Source organism: Culex quinquefasciatus, chromosome 3, assembly GCF_015732765.1.
Source record: "Culex quinquefasciatus strain JHB chromosome 3, VPISU_Cqui_1.0_pri_paternal, whole genome shotgun sequence".
NCBI lineage: Eukaryota > Metazoa > Arthropoda > Insecta > Diptera > Culicidae > Culex > Culex quinquefasciatus.
The window spans coordinates 31,965,633-31,983,263 of NC_051863.1; the positions used below are offsets into that span (position 1 = coordinate 31,965,633).

General features: G+C 39.3%; 2 protein-coding genes across 16 annotated transcripts in view; both read right to left on the reverse strand.

Annotated features, from left to right (window-relative positions):
* Positions 1–1,380: 1,380 nt before the first annotated feature.
* Positions 1,381–3,234, reverse strand: LOC6043264 (probable cytochrome P450 9f2). Its single transcript, XM_001870875.2, has 2 exons — positions 2,967–3,234; positions 1,381–2,897 (listed from the first exon to the last, which is right to left on the reverse strand). Exons 1-2 carry the CDS (start codon positions 3,176–3,178, stop codon positions 1,547–1,549), a joined length of 1,563 nt encoding a protein of 520 aa, XP_001870910.2. The 5' UTR covers positions 3,179–3,234; the 3' UTR covers positions 1,381–1,546.
* A 5,806-nt stretch (positions 3,235–9,040) lies between these two features.
* LOC6043265 (protein groucho) overlaps positions 9,041–17,631 on the reverse strand; it is a 384,958-nt gene continuing 376,367 nt past the window's right edge. For 12 of the 15 annotated variants that reach the window (XM_038265213.1, XM_038265218.1, XM_038265217.1 and 9 more), the window contains 7 exons: positions 16,797–16,853; positions 16,139–16,321; positions 15,810–16,078; positions 15,492–15,741; positions 14,984–15,407; positions 14,713–14,912; positions 9,041–10,270 (listed from right to left, as the gene is read on the reverse strand). In XM_038265213.1, coding sequence (XP_038121141.1) covers positions 10,163–10,270; positions 14,713–14,912; positions 14,984–15,407; positions 15,492–15,741; positions 15,810–16,078; positions 16,139–16,321; positions 16,797–16,853 — 1,491 coding nt within the window. In that variant the 3' untranslated portion in view covers positions 9,041–10,162. The remainder of the gene's footprint in view (positions 10,271–14,712; positions 14,913–14,983; positions 15,408–15,491; positions 15,742–15,809; positions 16,079–16,138; positions 16,322–16,796; positions 16,854–17,631) is intronic. The other 3 variants (XM_038265227.1, XM_038265226.1, XM_038265225.1) reach the window with 1 other exon arrangement.

Below are 17,631 nucleotides of genomic sequence, written 5' to 3' on the forward strand. Positions count from 1 at the left end.
ATTGTTATTCAGTGAATGAAAATATTACTTACTAAGTTTCTAAAACACTGAAAAATCTGAACAATTCTTCAAATGTTTTATATCAAGCTTTTCAATTGAAAACTTTATTTAAAAAAAAAAATATTACCTAAATAGTCTGTATGGATGAAATATTTAAAAACAAACATGATTTGAGAATATTGATAAATTTCACGAATTTTACGCCGACCACAAAATCATCAAAAATCACTTACCCTATGTTAATAATTGAACAACTCACTTATTTCTATAGTAGTTCATAAGATTATGTTTATTCCTATTTGAGTTAGGTAAATCATTTTGAGAAAAATCGTTACAGCTTTACACAAACATAAAAATTCACGGGATTTCGCGGAAAAAAACAAATTTCGCGGATTTCACGCTGTCCGCGAAATCGTGAAATTTCACTAACCCTAGCTATAACATGAAAACGATGCACTTTATCAAAATTTCACTAAAGTACTTTTTGATTGCAAATTTGATTTTACATTGATAAATGAAGTTGAAAATTTTTTGTGACCAATATTTCGATTTAAAAAAAAAATCAATATTGAATAAAAATCATAACTCGGTCAAAGATTATTTGCACATCCTGCAAATTTCTAAAAAGTTGTCATTTGATGTCATCTAAAACATATCAAAAAGTAAAAAATAAAAGTAGTGTTTTTTTGCAAATCAAGTTTTAGTGACAAAAAGTTAAATAAAAAATCACCAAATTTTTTTATACCGTGTATATTTTTTTTCAGTGTAGTCCGTATCCATACGTGCAACTTTGCCGAAAACATCAAATCGATCAAAAAAATCCTTCAAAAGATACATATTTTTGAATTTTCATACATCGTTTTTGTATGGACAGCTGCCAAATTTGCATGGACAATTATATGAACTAATGATGCAAAATGGCTTCAGCTGGATTAAAAAATACAAAAATTAAAATTTTAAATAAAGTCCGATTTCGTAGAGAATTGCTCTTTTTGAAAGAAATTCGTAAAAAAGCAGACAATAATATTCATTTGTACATTATTGTGTGAGGTTTTTGATTGGTTTTTGATCAACAATTTAGAAGAAAAATCAAGTTAGTCTCATCCATCAGTCGTTTTTGACGAGTGGAAATCTAGCAAAACAATGTAATAAGAATCTTTGTTTACACTTGGGCTTCGGTCCTTTTAAATTGTTTTGCTTGATTTTACATTTAATGTGTCGTAAGTAGTGTTGCCAAAAATGGGATGGCACTGTTTTTCCAACCCGATGAACTGTACGGTTTATTTATCGGTTTATTTTTTTTAATGACTTAATTTCGGCTCGCAGAGCGGAAATCATTGAAAATGTACAACAACAAAAAAGAATGCTGGAATGTATTTTACAAGCTTTCGTTTCCGTACCAATTTATTAATCAATAGAGTTACATTTATTACAAATCGTCGCTTGTGTGCTATCTTGTGACACGTCACATCTTTTTCGGCAAACGAGTCTCAAGATAGCACACAAGCGACGAATTTTGAAACTTTCTGATAATTCACAGTCCAAATCAGTTCTTTTGACGTCTTTTAAACGTCACCGGAAAGTCTCCATCGACTGTGTCCAAAAAGGCGAATGCCTTGTTCATCGGAAGCACCTTTGGCGTGTTGGGACTCGCAGTGATGGAAAAGTTCAGCAACAGGTGATACAGAAGCGCTTTGACCTTCATCAGGCCGAACCGTCTTGCGACGCAGTTTCTCGGACCAGCTCCAAACGGAATGTACGTCGCCGGATGGATGTTCGGTCGATTCTCCGCGTTGAACCTCTCCGGGTCGAACCGCTTGGGATCTGGGAAATACTTGGGATCCATGTGCAGTCCTAGGATCGGTATCCACACATTGCTTCCTTGGTGGATGTTGAATTTGAGTCCATTTCCATCGTCAACGGTGTAGTCCTTGACACAGTGCCGATAGGCGTTTGAAAATGATGTATGAAGTCGCATGCTTTCCAAGGTGACCATTTCCATGTATTTCATGTTTTGAATGGTGTCGTAGTTGAGTTTTTCCGTGCCCAATTCGGATTGTGTTTGGAGGATTTCCTCGTACAGCTTCTGTTGGACATCCGGATTCATTATAAGATCGTGAATTAAAGCGACCGATGAAAATTGGAAAGTTCCTGATCCGGCGAGAAACAACGTTAATAACTGTGCTACTATTTCATGGTTGGTAAACGTTACGGGCAATGCTGATTCCTGACTTTGTTGATGTAATTGAACCTCTATCATCATGTCAATCAATGTGTTTCCCTTGATGTTATTCCTAGTTCGATCCTCAATAGTCTCATCAACAAATGCGTTGAAATACTTTGCATGTTTTCGATCGAGCAGATCTACTTTTACCTTAGCGGCCAAAGCAGGAAAGCATCTAATCAAAAACATTTTTAAAACCACGACAATCCTATGCAGTACAATCATGTCCATTCCATAAGTATAGAATTTGTTTTTGCGATCCTGAAAGCTATTCAACTTCCGCCCAAATAAGCAACATGAAATCACATCCGTTCCATAACGACTGGTCACATCTTTCAGCAGCATCTCCACCTCGCCGTGCTGCTGCTCCTGTTGGACAGAATTTAAAAACTGAACAACATTGTCACAGCATCCCAGCGCTAGCTGAAACATCTGCTTCATCTTGCTGCCGGTAAACGCCGGACTCAGGATGTTTCGCATATTTCTCCACCGAGCACCGTGCAGCACGGGTAGCATTTTCGAAAACAGTGCGTACGGATCGTCCCGGAAACTGTAACCAAACAGCGCCGGCCGATCAACAAAGTGGTCAAAGTCCTTTACGGTAATTTGTTTGATGAGCTCTGGATCGCGCACGACAAACACTGGTTTAATGGTATCAAATATGCCGAAAATTCTGCAAATTTAAAATTGTAGGTATCACTAGTTGTAATTCGCAGACGTAAATATTTGGTTAGAACCGTACTTTGCACCCGCGAATTTGTTGTACAAATGTACAGTGAACGCGCCGAGATCGGTCTGCTTCAAAAAGAGTGAATAGGTGTTGTCCCGAAGTGAGAAAAAGGGCACCGATGGGATTGGTTTGTTGCGGAAGAAATCCTTGCTGCCGGTGATCCATTTGTAGAGCAAAACTGCAGTCAGCAACCACGACAGCCCTAGTGTGTAGGATAGTTCCATCACGTGGTAAGTTTCAACGCTTGCAACGACACCGGTCGAACTAATGTTTGAGCTAAATCACTGAGCGTTTTATATTTTGCAGGGAACAACACTTATCAGGCAAAATAGATTGCATGAGTTAATTGAAATGTTTTGACCTTAGACACTTGTCAAGCGAAATAAACAGTTGAGCAATTCTCCACCAATTAGGTTTTACGCCGACTCGATTTGGAGGTTAGAAGGAGTGCACTGTTTACATGGACTTAGTACGGTTCGATGCGGTCGTCGATTTCGTTCGGGGAAATTCGTCGACAATCGACGAAGACCATGTAAACAGTGCACACGAGCTGTCAAATGACGTCAAAGAAGCCATTTTGTGTCATACAATTTTGGCAGTTGTCCATACAAAAATGGTACGAAAATATTCGAAAATCTGTAGCTTTTGAAGGAACTTTCTGATCGGTTTAATGTCTTCGGCAAATTTTTTGGTCTTGATCTGGGTGCAGAATAGTGGTTCGCAAAACGGCCTCAATTTAGAACTGTCAAGCGGAACCAATTTGCTGTTTGCCAAAAGTAGAGAATATTGTTATCGATTATCAAAAAATGTTTTTTTTTTGCAAGAATGAAAAATATGTGGCTTTTGAAGATCTGGACAAATTTTAAGGAAGTTGAAGGTGAGATCGTATTTTTTTTATTATGATGAATGTAAGTTTTTTATGGAGTCGATGCGGTTGGATCCATCCAGAAACTTTTTTAATTGTTTGTTGCCATTTAAAATGCGACTGGTAAAAATCTTCTCTGTTTGTTGGATCAGCTTCGCTAAAATTAGCAATGTTTTTCGTTGAACCAGGAAGAGCTGCAGGATTCCAAAATCAGCCAGGGAATTTATCTGCGACAACGCATAATGACACTATCGCCGCGGTTCTTCAACACCTGTACAAAGAAAAACCTTTTCTAACCGATCGAAACTTGAAAACACACACCATTTTCCAGCAAATAATGTCTATAATATAAAAAAAACATACCTACCACTGATTATAAAACAGCTCACCAGTAAGAAAAAAGTCATGCTTGTGCTTGAACAGCCTCCTACTTGGTAGATGTATACATGTAACAAAGTATGTAACAAAGTGGAAGCATTCGAACATCACGTTACGAATTATCTCTATTCATCACCCAGGGTTTGCTGTCTTCGGCAAAGTTGTAGGTATTGATGAGGACTATTCTGACTTTTCTGTACTAAAAATAAAAGAATTGAAAAGTAATACTTTTCGATACAAGTAGCACTGAAATGGGTGCTGAATAGTTGAACTTTTTGGTACTTGTATCGAAAAGTTATTGTTTTGATTTTGTCGGTGAACTCACTAAACATATATACAATTGACTGAGATTCTAAAAAAAGGTGTCCACGTGGTTTATGGATGGTCCCGTAATTCTCCACTTCTTAGATTTGCGTGTACGACCCCTTCCATTTTTGAACATGAGCAATTCTCTACCAAAACCGGAAATGGATTTTATTTGTATTTTTTGATTTGGCTCAAACTTTGTGGGGGCCTTCCCTATGACCAAATAAGCTATTTTGCGTCATTGGTTCACCCATACAAGTCTCCATACAATTTTGGCTGCTGTCCATACAAAACTGGTACGTAAATATTCGAATATCTGTAACTTTTGAGTTAATTTTTTGATCAATTTGGTGTCTTCGGCAAAGTTGTAGGTATTGTTGAGGACTTTAGAGAAAAAAAATAGGCACACGGAAAAAAATTGCAGATTTTTTAATAAACTTTTTTTTACTCAATTTGTCAAAATATGTGTTTTTTTTATTTTCGAGGTTTTTTGATATGTTTTAGGGGATAAAAATCCGCAACTTTTGAGTCATAGAGAAATATGGTCAAAAAATCTGCCGCCGAGTTATGAATTTTTGAAAAAACAGTGATTTTTGGAAAAAATCGAAGTTTCATGAAAAAACAAGTTTGACATTATTTTTTAATGCAAAATTGAATTTGCAATCGAAAGGTACTGTACAGATTTTTTGATAAAGGGCTCCGTTTTAAAGATATAACCACCGAAAGTTTGATTTTAGCGAAATATTTGCAGTTTTTCAATTTTTAAAAATAGTGACCATGAGTAACCGTTTCTAAAAATATATTTTTTAAAAGTTCAGAAAATTTGCTACATATAAAATTGTCTAAGAGACATTGAAGATTGGACCTCGGGTTGCTGAGATAGAGCCGCTTTAAGAAAAAGAAACACGAAAATTGAAGTTTTCTTAATCTTACCAAAACATTCCACCATTTTCTAATGACCATATCTCAGCAAAAAATGATCCGATTTTCAATTTTACTGCATGAAAAATTCGTGAAATTTTCCGATCTTTTCGAAAAAAATAATTTGAAATTTTTTAAATCAAGACATACATTTTAAAAGGGCCAAACATTGAATATTACTTACTTTACTTACTTTACTTTTACTGCTCGTACAACTTCCGGGTCATGAGCTGTCTCCAGATGCGCTGCCACTGAACTCGGTCTTGGGCTGCTACTCTCCAATTCCGACTCGGAACTCCCACACTTCTCAGATCTTCCTCCACTTGGTCTAACCACCTCGCACGTTGCGCCCCCCTCCGCCGCGTTCCAGCCGGCTCCGAATTAAACACCAACTTCACCGGATTGATAGTCTGGTTCGGTTGGCGCGCATCCAGCGCGTCCGGCATTCTCGCGACGAGTCCGGCCCACCGCATTCGGCCAGCCTTGGCGACCTTCCGAATACTTGGCTTGCCGTAGAGTTGCGCCAGCTCGTGGTTCATCCTTCTCCTCCATACAGTGTTCTCACGCACGCCGCCAAAGATCGTCCTAAGCACTCGCCGTTCGAAAACTTCAAGCGCTTGCAAGTCCTCTTCGAGCATCGTCCACGTCTCGTGCCCGTAGAGGACGACGGGTCTTATCAGCGTTTCGTACATGGTGCACTTTGTACGCCGGGAAAGATGACCAGACCGTAGGGTCTTGTGGAGTCCGTAGTAGGCACGACTACCGGTGATGATGCGCCTCCGAATTTCTCTGCTGCAGTTGTTGTCCGACGTAACCAACGATCCGAGGTACACAAACTCCTCCAAAACCTCGAACTCGTCGCCGTCGATCGTCACGCTCGGTCCTATGCGAGCCCTAAGGGACTCGGTTCCTCCTGCCAGCAGATACTTCGTCTTCGCAACATTCACCTTCAATCCAACCTTATCCGCTTCCCGCTTCAATTCAGTGTACCGCCTGGCCACATCCTCGAACGTTCTGCCGACAATGTCCATGTCGTCGGCATAGCAGATGAACTGGCTGGACCGGTTGATAATCGTGCCCCGCATGTTGAAGCCCGCTCGCCTCATGACACCTTCAAGCCCAATGTTGAAACAGAGGCCGGAGATACCGTCGCCTTGTCGCAGTCCCTTGCGCGATTCGATCGGGTCGGACATCGCTCCCGAAATCTTCACGCTGCACCGCGCCCCGTCCATCGTCGATTTCACCAGTCTGATCAGCTTCCCGGGAAAGCCGTTCTCGTACATGATCTTCCATAGCTCTTCGCGATCGACCGAGTCGTACGCGGCTTTGAAATCGATGAACAGGTGGTGCGTCGGGATCTGGTACTCGCGACACTTTTGGAGGATTTGGCGTAGCAAAAAGATTTGGTCCGTCGTCGATTTCCCCTCCACAAAACCGGCTTGGTACGTCCCTACGAAATCCTTTGCTCGCTCCGACAGACGACAGAAGATGATCTGAGACAGCACTTTGTAGGCCGCGTTGAGAATAGTGATAGCTCGATAGTTCTCACATTTCAACTTGTCCCCCTTCTTGTAGATCGGGCATATTACTCCCTCTTTCCACTCCTCCGGTAGCTGTTCTGTGTCCCAGACCTTGACAATCAGCCGGTGTAGACAGGCCGCCAGCTTGTCCGGGCCCATTTTGATGAGTTCAGCACCGATACCATCCTTACCCGCTGCTTTGTTGTTCTTCAGCTTCTTGATGGCATCCTTAACCTCCCTCATCGTGGGTGCTGGCTCGTCCTCGCCGTCCACCATACCGCTGACGTCGTTTCCCCCGTCGTCCTGGTACTCCGCCTCTGGGCCGTTCAGGTGCTCGTCGAAATGCTGCTTCCACCTTTCGATCACCTCACGCTCGTCCGTCAAGATTCCTCCGTCTTTATCCCGGCACATTTCGGCTCGCGGCATGAAGCCAGTCCGGGATTGACTGAGTTTCTTGTAGAACTTACGCGTTTCGTTGGAGCGATACAGCTGCTCCATATCCTGGAACTCCAACTCTTCCAGGCGGCGCTTCTTATCCCGGAAGAGATGGGTTTGCTGTCTTCGCAACTGTTTGTACGACTCCTTGTTCCCACGGGTGTTGCGCAGCAGCCACTTGTCCCGCGCTGCTTTCTTCTCGTCCCAAATCGCCTGACATTCCTCGTCGAACCAGCCGTTCCGTCGAACTCGGTCCACGTACCCGATGGCGCTCGATGCCGCTGCGTTGATGGCTGCTTCCATATGGCTCCAGCAGGCCTCCATAGGGGCATTGAATATTACGCCAATTTAAAATGCTAGTTTTGATTTAAAAAAATTCAAGATATTTTTTTCGAAAAGATCGGAAAATTTCACGAATTTTTCATGCAGTAAAATTGAAAATCGGATCATTATTTGCTGAGATATGGTCATTAGAAAATGGTGGGTTGTTTTGGTAAGATTAAGAAAACTTCAATTTTCGTGTTTCTTTTTCTTAAAGCGGCTCTATCTCAGCAACCCGAGGTCCAATCTTCAATGTCTCTTAGACAATTTTATATGTAGCAAATTTTCTGAACTTTAAAAAAAATATTTTGAGAAAAAAATTTTTGAAAAAAAAATATTTTTAGAAACGGTCACTCATGGTCACTATTTTTAAAAATTGAAAAACTGCAAATATTTCGCTAAAATCAAACTTTCGGTGGCTATATCTTGAAAACGGAGCCCTTTATCAAAAAATCTGTAAAGTACTTTTCGATTGTAAATTCAATTTTGCATTAAAAAATAATGTCAAACTTGTTTTTGCATGAAACTTCGATTTTTACCAAAAATCACTGTTTTTTCAAAAATTCATAACTCGGCGACAGATTTTTTGACCATGTTTTCTATGGCTCAAAAGTTGCGGATTTTTGTGCCCTAAAACATATCAAAAAATCTCGAAAATCAAAAAAATACGTATTTTGGGAATTTGAGTTTTAGTGAAAAAAAAGTTGATAAAAAAATATGCAAATATTTTTTTCCGTGTACCTATTTTTTTCTCAAAAGTCCTCAACAATACCTACAGCTTTGCCGAAGACACCAAATTGATCAGAAAATTCACTCTAAAGTTACAGCTGTTTGAATATTTACATACAATTTTTGTATGGACAGCAGCCAAAATTGTATGGAGGCTTGTATGGGTGAACCAATAACACAAAATAGTTTTTTTGGTCATAGGGAAGCCCCCCACAATGTTTGAGCCAAATAAAAAAATACCAATAAAATCCATTTCCGGTTTTGGTAGAGAATTGCTCAGTACATAAATACCTTTACAAATTAAAAATCTTTTTTAAATGTATTTTCCATCAAATACCATACTGCTCCAACCAAATAGGAACAGTAACAAAAAATGAAGGCGGCTCTCACTGACAGTTTGGAAGGCTGGCTGACACAGACAACTAGGTGTATTCTTCTCCACCCGACTGAGTCGGCGAAAAAGATTGATGAGCTCAGCCAACTGTCACAGAAAATGTCGATATATGGTCTACTTGAATTTACATGACAAGGGAACGCAGGGGAAAAGATTGAAAGTTATTTTATTTTTGAAGTTTCGGATTTGATTTTCTGACAAAAAATCATATGATTTAATTTTTCATTTCTAAAAATATTTATTTATAATATTTATATTGAACTTTCCAGTGTTTGCCGGTTTTACACACTTTTCACCTTGTTGATTCTATTTTCAACACTCATTTTCGTCGACACTTTAGCAGCAGAGAAAGATTTTCTGGCCTTAAATGCATTCGATATTACATGTTTTTTCTTCTTGTCATTAATCGATCGGGTGCGCACTCTACTCGTTCTGAAAAGGGATGCCGTAAAGCGATAATGAGTGCGATGAGAAATGTACACCTTTCTTCTGTCTTGACACTTTTTGTTGTTGTTGATAAATTTGGTTTGTAGGAAGGAAGATGATGAGAAAAATGATGGAAAAATCAAAAACTGGACTTAAGTAACTGACATCGATATCGAGGTTCGGATGCTTCTTCACTGGGTGACCAAAATAATTTGATTTGAGTTAATTTTAATTGTTTTTTTTTTACAGACAAATTTTAGTTTTTTTTTGCATTTGAAACCTCCAGGGATCTCCACTAGGTTGTATTTTTCTCTCGTTTTGGTCTTAGTCATAATTAACATTACGAAGTTCTCAAATACTGTACAATACTCTGCATTTATTTACGAGAATCACTTTGATAATTTAAATTACTTTGTTGCTGTTGCTGCTTCTGCTGTTGCCACCTTTCCGCTAGTTACTACAATTAATTCTTTGATTTTTGACCATTTAAAGGGAGGGGGCGACATTCTGTGTTGCGCGTTTACCTTTAAATTGTTTTAGTAAATTACTTAAATCATACTATTCTTACAGCATAACATTTGTAGCATTTTTTCCGTTTCCTTTTGTTTAGCAAGTTGTTGTTTGCCACCGTGTTTAACTTTGTTACACCCAGCGCGCGTGTTTTTTTTCTTTTGGTTTGTGAATTGTTACGCAGATTTTTACAAATTCTCACCAAATTGAATGTTTTCTTGTTTTTCTTTGTTTCACTCTCGCATAACTGATACAGCTACTGTAAAGAAGCGTTTGTTGGGATTGACACGCGGTGTTTTAAGTCACTTCTTGAAGATTCCTTCTCCTTCTCGTGGATTTTGTGTTACATTACCCTTGTCTGTTTTTGAATGGTGTCTGTGGTGATGATGATGACGGTGCTGCTCTAGTAGATGACCTCGTACACGGTGGCCTTCTTGTCGCCGGAACCGGTCACAATGTACTTGTCATCGGTCGAAATATCACAACTAAGTACTGATGAGGTCTCCTTGGACTGCAGTGGGGAGAAGAGAGAATTGTAGAATAGATTTAATAATCGATTTTGAGTTTGAGATTTAGATATTGGCAGATTTTGCCAGATTTTTCCCATTATGTCCATTTTGAACAACTTTTTGATAAAAATGAACGAATTAAATTGAAAAAAAAAGAATAACTTAGTATTGAATGAAATGTAAATTAAAAATTTGTGTGTGGCAATAAGTTAAGCCATCTGAATTCTACAAACTTTTGAATGGATTAATATCCTCCCTCTACTTCACCATTCATAATTGTTAGATTTTCATCTGCTACCTTATTCCACATTTTTAATCGATACTTTGCCAGATGTTTGAAATATTGACCTGGTAACCCTAATGCAACAGGCAATCAATCACTGAAATTAAACTAAAATGGGGTCGCAGAACTCGAATTTGGTGTGAAAGGTGAGAAAACATTGGTGGACTAGATTGGACTTTTTGAAGGCCGTCCATAAATCACATCATCACATCACATCACACCAGAGGGAATATACAAAAATGGAAATATACGATTATTATTTTATTTGAATACAACTTGAATAGATATTGCTTAGGACTTACCCGTTTTTTTAAATTCGACTTTTCACAAAAAAATATTTGCTCCAAATATCCAATTTGGAAAATGACGCACACGACTTAGCGTAAATGTTCAAGGGACGAAACTCAGCAAATATGCGTCCGACTTTTAATATAAACAAAAACAAGCTTTCGTTTAAATTTGACGTTTTTTTTTTCTAAAAAAAGATTATTAAATTCATCCTCAACATTTAAAAGGACCTAAATTACTTACTTTTGACCACCACGTCAAGGCTGATCTAAAATGTTTTAATTTTTTTTTTCGAATGAACGAAAAATTTCTGATAAGTCATAATTAAAAATAAATCATAATTTTTGAAAAGGTTCAAAAATATATAACTTTTCTCAATTCATATTTTGAACCTTTAATATTTTATTGTATTTAAATTTCTATAAATTATTCAAAACTTTGCTTTTTATATTTCTTTCAAAGATTAGAAAATTCCACAAAAGTTTTTTTTTAACATTTAGAATCAAAGCAATAGTTTAAGAGTTATCGTCCATTGAATTTTACAGGCTAATTAGGGTGACACTTAAAAATACTCATTTTCATCGATTAAATTTTTTTGTAAGGCTGTATTACAGAAATTTATTGTCCAAATTTCCAAAGTTTTGGATAGAAAATTGAAGGATATTTTCTCAGCATTTAAAAAATATGGTTTTCAGGTTTGACTTTCCTTCATGAAGTATTTTTTTTACGAAAAATGTTAAAATTTCCGAAACTTATACCTTAAAAGTGACTTATCCGGAATTCGGTAAAGCACTTTTTGATTTCAAATTTAATTTTCATTTCATTTTTTTTGTAAATTAAGGGGATACGGGAAGGTCCACCATAACGGTAAATATAAGCCGTAAGGGAGCAAGAACGCTCCCTTACGTAACGCAGTAGGGGGAGGGGGTCAGAGGCCGTGTTACGCTCCATACAAAATTTTTAAAATTTGTATGGAAATTTTGTTACGAGGGGGGGGAGGGAGGGAGTCTAAAAGTCCGATTTTTCGCATTACGTAATAAAATAACGCTCCCTAAGCAAACAATCTTTAAAAGAACGCTCTCTTAGGGTGTTCCTATCCGAAATAGGGTGGGGCAAAAAATGAAATTTTCGTCGATTTTCGCAAAAATCACAATTTTAATTTTTTTGAAAGAAAAATTATTAGTAGAGCAACTTTCTACAAAATCTGTCTTTTTTTATTAATTTTAATTTTTGATTGCAAAAGACGAGAAAAATTTTTTGCTCTGAAATATTGAACATCAATTTCTGGGCGCGCAAAAATTTGTGACCTTTTTCTTTAAAAAACATGTTTTGGAACACGAAAAAATGAGTTTCCCCGTATATACCAATGAAATAAACAGTTATATAGTTAACAACAGATGTGTTAACGTATATTCAACAATTTCTATTGATTTTTGATAGACTTTCTTGCCAAATAGTCCAAATTGCTATCTTTTTCTAAATTTACAGTTTTCATCAAACAAATAATGGAAAGTTGTACACCAAATTGTTGGAAATAATTTTTCTCATCCGAATCCGGCATTAGTTTCATAAAAATGTTGGTTATGAAGGAAAAAACACATTTTTTTCAAAAAATCATAGGTTTACGCTATTTGTTTATTGGTGGCTACATGTGTCTTTTAGCTTTGCTGCAAATTCTCTATACAAAAAAAGATATATGAAAATTAAAAAATCTGTATATTTTTAAGGAATTTTTGGATCGATTTGGTGTCTTCGGCAAAGTTATAGGTATTGATAAGGACTAGACTGAAAAAAAATACACGGTAAAAAATGTTTTTTGGTAATTTTTAATTTCACTATTTTTATTTTTTTTAATACTAATTTAAAAAAAATCGAAATATTGGTCGCAGACATTTTTCAATTTCATTTTTCGATGTAAAATGGAATTTAAAATCAAAAAGTACTCAACAAATTCTGATAAAGTGCACCGTTTTCAAGGTATAGCCATTTTAATGTAAGTTTTTTGAAAATAGTCGCAGTTTTTCATTTTTTTAAATTGGTGCACATGTTTGCCCATTTTCTAAAAAAAATATTTTTGAAAAGCTGAGAAAATTTTCTGTATTTTGCTTTTTTGAACTTTGTTGAGAATTTTTTCAGCTTTACAAAAATATTTGTTCAAAAGTGGGCAAATATGTGCACTAATCACAAAAAAATAAAAACTGCGACTATTGAGCATGAGCATGAGCATGAGCATGGTTGACTGCCAATGAGCTGCTACTCCGTTATTGACAGATCAGCTGAAGTTAAACAATGAATCAAAAATGATCAGCGGGAGCCAACCATCCGTTCACTGTTTAACCTCTGAAGATCCCTACTTTATTAGTCAATACCGGCGCCCTCCCATGAAGCCTGCAGTTCAACAAAAGGGAGGAATGTTAGTCCGATAGTTGAAGTTGCAGACTCATCAAGCACATAGTTTTTCGCTATATACTTGTTGATACCGCTTGAGACCGTTGAATCCACAGCATCTCCTTCAAGCATCACGTGATTAATTTTTTTTGGGTTAGTAGGATAAGGTATTGGCTTTTCGATGCCTCCCGAGCTACGACGCTATGGGGAGGACTTTCATAACAAACCCGTCGGCGAGCCTTCCGAGCTATGGGAAGGTCTTTCTGGTTAACACAAAAAATCACTCACACACAGTTATTTTGCTCCATTATGCCCTCGACGATCCAAATTGTCAGTGCGTCTTTCGATCATTATATAGAAATGGCTTTTTCAACGCAAAAAAATAAAATCTTATTCGAAAAATTTAAACACAATTCACCCGACGTCGTGCCTTCCGATCAACGATGATACAGGAAGGGCTTTGAAGATCACAAAAGAAATCACTTTTCACTCCGAATATTTTTTTACGACCACGCGCTCCCTTTGCCAATTATGAACTCTGATGACGCTGCATTTTTAGAGGATAATCTTCTCCTCGCAGCACACAATACACGACAAAAATGTGAAACAAAAGGCACAGAAAAAAAAATCACTTTTCACAAGTTGAAAAAATTTTGCGACCAATATTTCGATTTTTTGAAAAAAATCAGTATTGCTTAAAAAATTCATAACTCGGTCAAAGATTTTTTGCACAACCTGGAAATTTCTGAAAAGTTGGCATTTTATGTCCCCAAAAACATATCAAAAAATAAAAAAAAATAAAAAGATGAAAAAAATAGTGACGATAAGATAAGAAAAAATCACCAAATTTTTTTTTACCGTGTATCATTTTTTTTCAGTGTAGTCCGTATCCAATACCTACAACTTTGCCGAAGACACCAAATCGATCAAAAAATTCCTTCAAAAGGTACAGATTTTTGCCGAATTTGTATGAAAAATTATTTGGATGCAAAATAGCTTCTTTGGGCATTCCGAAGGCACCAAAAAAGTTTCAGTTGTATTAAAAAATACAAAAATTAAAATTCTAAAAAAAAGACCGATTTCGGAGAGAATTGCTCAGGTACAAAATAGGGTCATCTGCCCTATTTCTATTTTTTCATCAAAATCGTCAAGGTTAAGTGAGGCCACCAAAGTATTTGCAAGTCAAATCCAACATTTGTAGGATTTTGTAGGATAAGTTGAAAGGTAAAACAAACAAATGCAAAATAACTCATCCTTTTTTTTACCTAAAAAAAACGGCAGGTCAAATAATGTAAGAAATAAAAAGTAACAGATATAATAAAATAATTGTGGTATTTTCAATGATTTTTTTAAGTGCGCTCTCAAATTTTATTGACACCCATATTTTTTCAAGTCAAATTTACACGAGAATAAAAATTCAATTTGGTGTGATTAATACTCAAATCAATTTTACAACAAATCCACAAATAAAATTATCCCACTCACCTGAAATATGCTCGCACCGTACGGCGTGCGCCACGCGTTCAGCAGGTTGTCCTTGCCGGTGGACACGAACCACTTGCCGCAGGCGGCGAACCTCAGCGACAGCACACAGCTCTCGTGCAGATGCAGCTGGTACTTGTCCTGCTTGGTCGCGTGCAGCACCTCCACGTGGGAGTTTTCCATTCCGACGGCGAGCCATTCACCTATTGAGGGGAGAAGAACATGAGATTAATGATCTAGAGTTGGTCGAACGCCAGTAGTGACCAAGACTTACCCGTTGGACAGTACCCGAGCGAGAAGATTTGCGAGCTAAAGTCGTGCTGCTGCAGCTGGCGACCTTCCCGCAGGTCCCACGACCGGACGGTGTTGTCCAGCCCGCCCGTCCACAGCCGAACCCCGTCGGGGCTGATGTCGATGCAGGACGCCCCGTCCGTGTGGCCCTGGAACTGCCGGACGAGCGTTTGGTTGTGCAGGTCCCAGACGGCGATGTTGCCGTCGCTGCAGCACGAGAAGCACACCTTCGAGTCGGGACTGATGGCGAGGGCGTAACAGGCGGGCGCCGCGGACGTCAGTTCCGCCTTGATGCGGGGCGTCGGACTCGCCAGGTCCCAGATGGACAGGTTGGACGCTTCGCCGCCCACGATCAGCGTTCGGCCGTCGGGCAGGAGCTTCACCGAGCGGATGTAGTTGTCACGTTGCTGTTGGTAGGTAGATGGGGGGAGAATGTTTGAAAATATTGAACTTAATTCTATGATTATAACTCCAGAAACAATACGACTTACCAAACAGTCCAGCTGGCTGACGGGGCTCTTGTTGCCGGGCTGGGAGATGTCCCAAACCTTGACGCAGCCCTTGCCGCCGGTGTACACGTACTTGGTCGGGTTGGAGATGGTGACGGCGCACACGACCTCCCCGTGGGACAGCGTGTTGATCTGGCGGGCGTGCCGCGGTATGCCGGGCCCGGTTAGGGCGTCCGCCGGAAAGGGCACCGGCTGGGGTCCGCCCTCGCCGTTCATGTGGAATGAATAGGCACTGTCGGAAGAATTAAGAGGGGAAAGTTGGGTTAGAACCCACTCGCTGGCCAAGCGTCAACTACTCACGGTTTACCACTCGAGACGGGCAACGGGATTCCGCCGTTGGTTCGGAGCTGGGCGTGCGGATCGAAGGGCATCGGTGGCCGGCCGTACGGGTCGGGCGGGGGTCGCGCGTACGGATCCGACGGTCGCTGATACGGGGAGGCCGGGTAGCCGCCGGCCGCCGTGGGAGGTACTACTGCTTTGGGGACGCCGCCGGCACCGCCGCCGCCAGGGGTGGAAGAGTTGGGCGTTGGGACGCGCGCCTTGCCGCCCGGAGTGCCCGGTTTGTCGAGCTGGAATGGGGATCAATTTGTGATTTTACTGGCAACACTGGAGAAAACGGAAACACTTACATCTTTCGTTTTGAGGCTGGGCGTCGACCGGGACGAGCTGGACCCGGACCGGGACGGGGGTCGATCGTTGGCACCCTTCAAACTGCTCGAGCCGGCCTTGTCGCTGCCGTTCAGCCCGACGCTGTCCCGGTCCCGGCTCTCCAGCGACGCGTGGTCACCGTTTGGCCGGGGCGATGGCGTTCCCTGCGGGATAAAAATAAACTTTCTGTTATGCAATATTGCACACAAGTTAGTTGCTGTCCCGGCTAAGTGAGGTTAAGAACCCTGCTGCTCTGTTCAATCGGAGAGGGTGGAGTGCGTAAACTCTAGTGAACAACCACGAGTACAACCACAGAGCGAGCCGGAGGAATTGTTTATAGCGGATAGTGAACACTACTGGGTGGAAAACTGTGAAAAATGCCCAAACACCAATCTAAAAAGGTTGACAAAAACTAAACCAGAAACAAAAGCAAGAAAACTAACATAAATGGAAGAAACAGAAAAGCTGTGACTCTAACTATTGTGCTTGGCTCTTTCTGCTGCTGCCAAAGGTGGCATTTCATTGCGGGAAGCTTTGTTTGCAAACCAGACAAGCCACGCACCGTTTGTGCGTTCTGTCAAATTTGCAAACAAAAAGTTTCCTGTAATGGAATACCACCTTAAGGGGATTTACCCTTACCGTTTCGTTGGCGACGTCCACCACTAAATCCTGCTCACTTTTGTCGCCATCGCTTTCCTGTAAAATAATGGGCGCAATTTTTGAAAATACCATGAATTAAGGAAAACAAATGGGGTCAAAATCAACTGAAGGGGGGCAACAATATAGTTAAAATTGAACGTCAGACAGTTTTCTTGTTGGTAAACAGTAAGGATTCAAACTATTTGGATGTATTCAAAGGCTCGCTCTGTTATTTGTACTCAATTTGTTTGAAAAACTAACTTTCTTTAGTAAGAAAGGCATTTTTTTTTTAATATTCTGAATCCAAACACGAACAATAACGTGTCAAAGGTGTGTGTCTTGTCTACCATAACAAGGCTTCCCGTAATGGAATACCGCTTTCAGAGAGGCTCTATTTTTGGGTTGCCAGGTAAAAAAAAATTGAAAATCATTTCAAATGAACAATGAATCATTCAATATTGTGGCAATTTCATAAGGGTGCATATTTTTAGGATTTTAAACAATTTCAAGACTTGAAAAAAATATAAGAAGACATTTGAGCAGTTCTCTACGAAATAGATTTTTTTTTAATTTTAATATTTGTATTTTTTAATACAGCTGAAAATTTTATGGTGCTTTTGGTATGCCCAAAGAAGCCATTTTGCATCATTAGTTTGCCCATATAATTTTCCATACAAATTTGGCAGCTGTCCATACAAAAACGATGTATGAAAATTCAAAAATCTGTATCTTTTGAAGAATTTTTTTTATCAATTTGGTGGCTTCGGCAAAGTTGTAGGTATGAATAAGGACCACACTGAAAAAATGATACAAGGTAAAAAAAATGTTATTTTAA

Excerpts from the sequence above, each read along its gene's own strand:
- LOC6043264 (XM_001870875.2), bottom strand. The coding sequence starts at position 3,178 with ATGGAACTATCCTACACACTAGGGCTGTCGTGGTTGCTGACTGCAGTT. Across the intron at positions 2,898-2,966 it reads AACAAATTCGCGGGTGCAAA|AATTTTCGGCATATTTGATA; the intron begins GTACGGTTCTAA and ends TTAAATTTGCAG.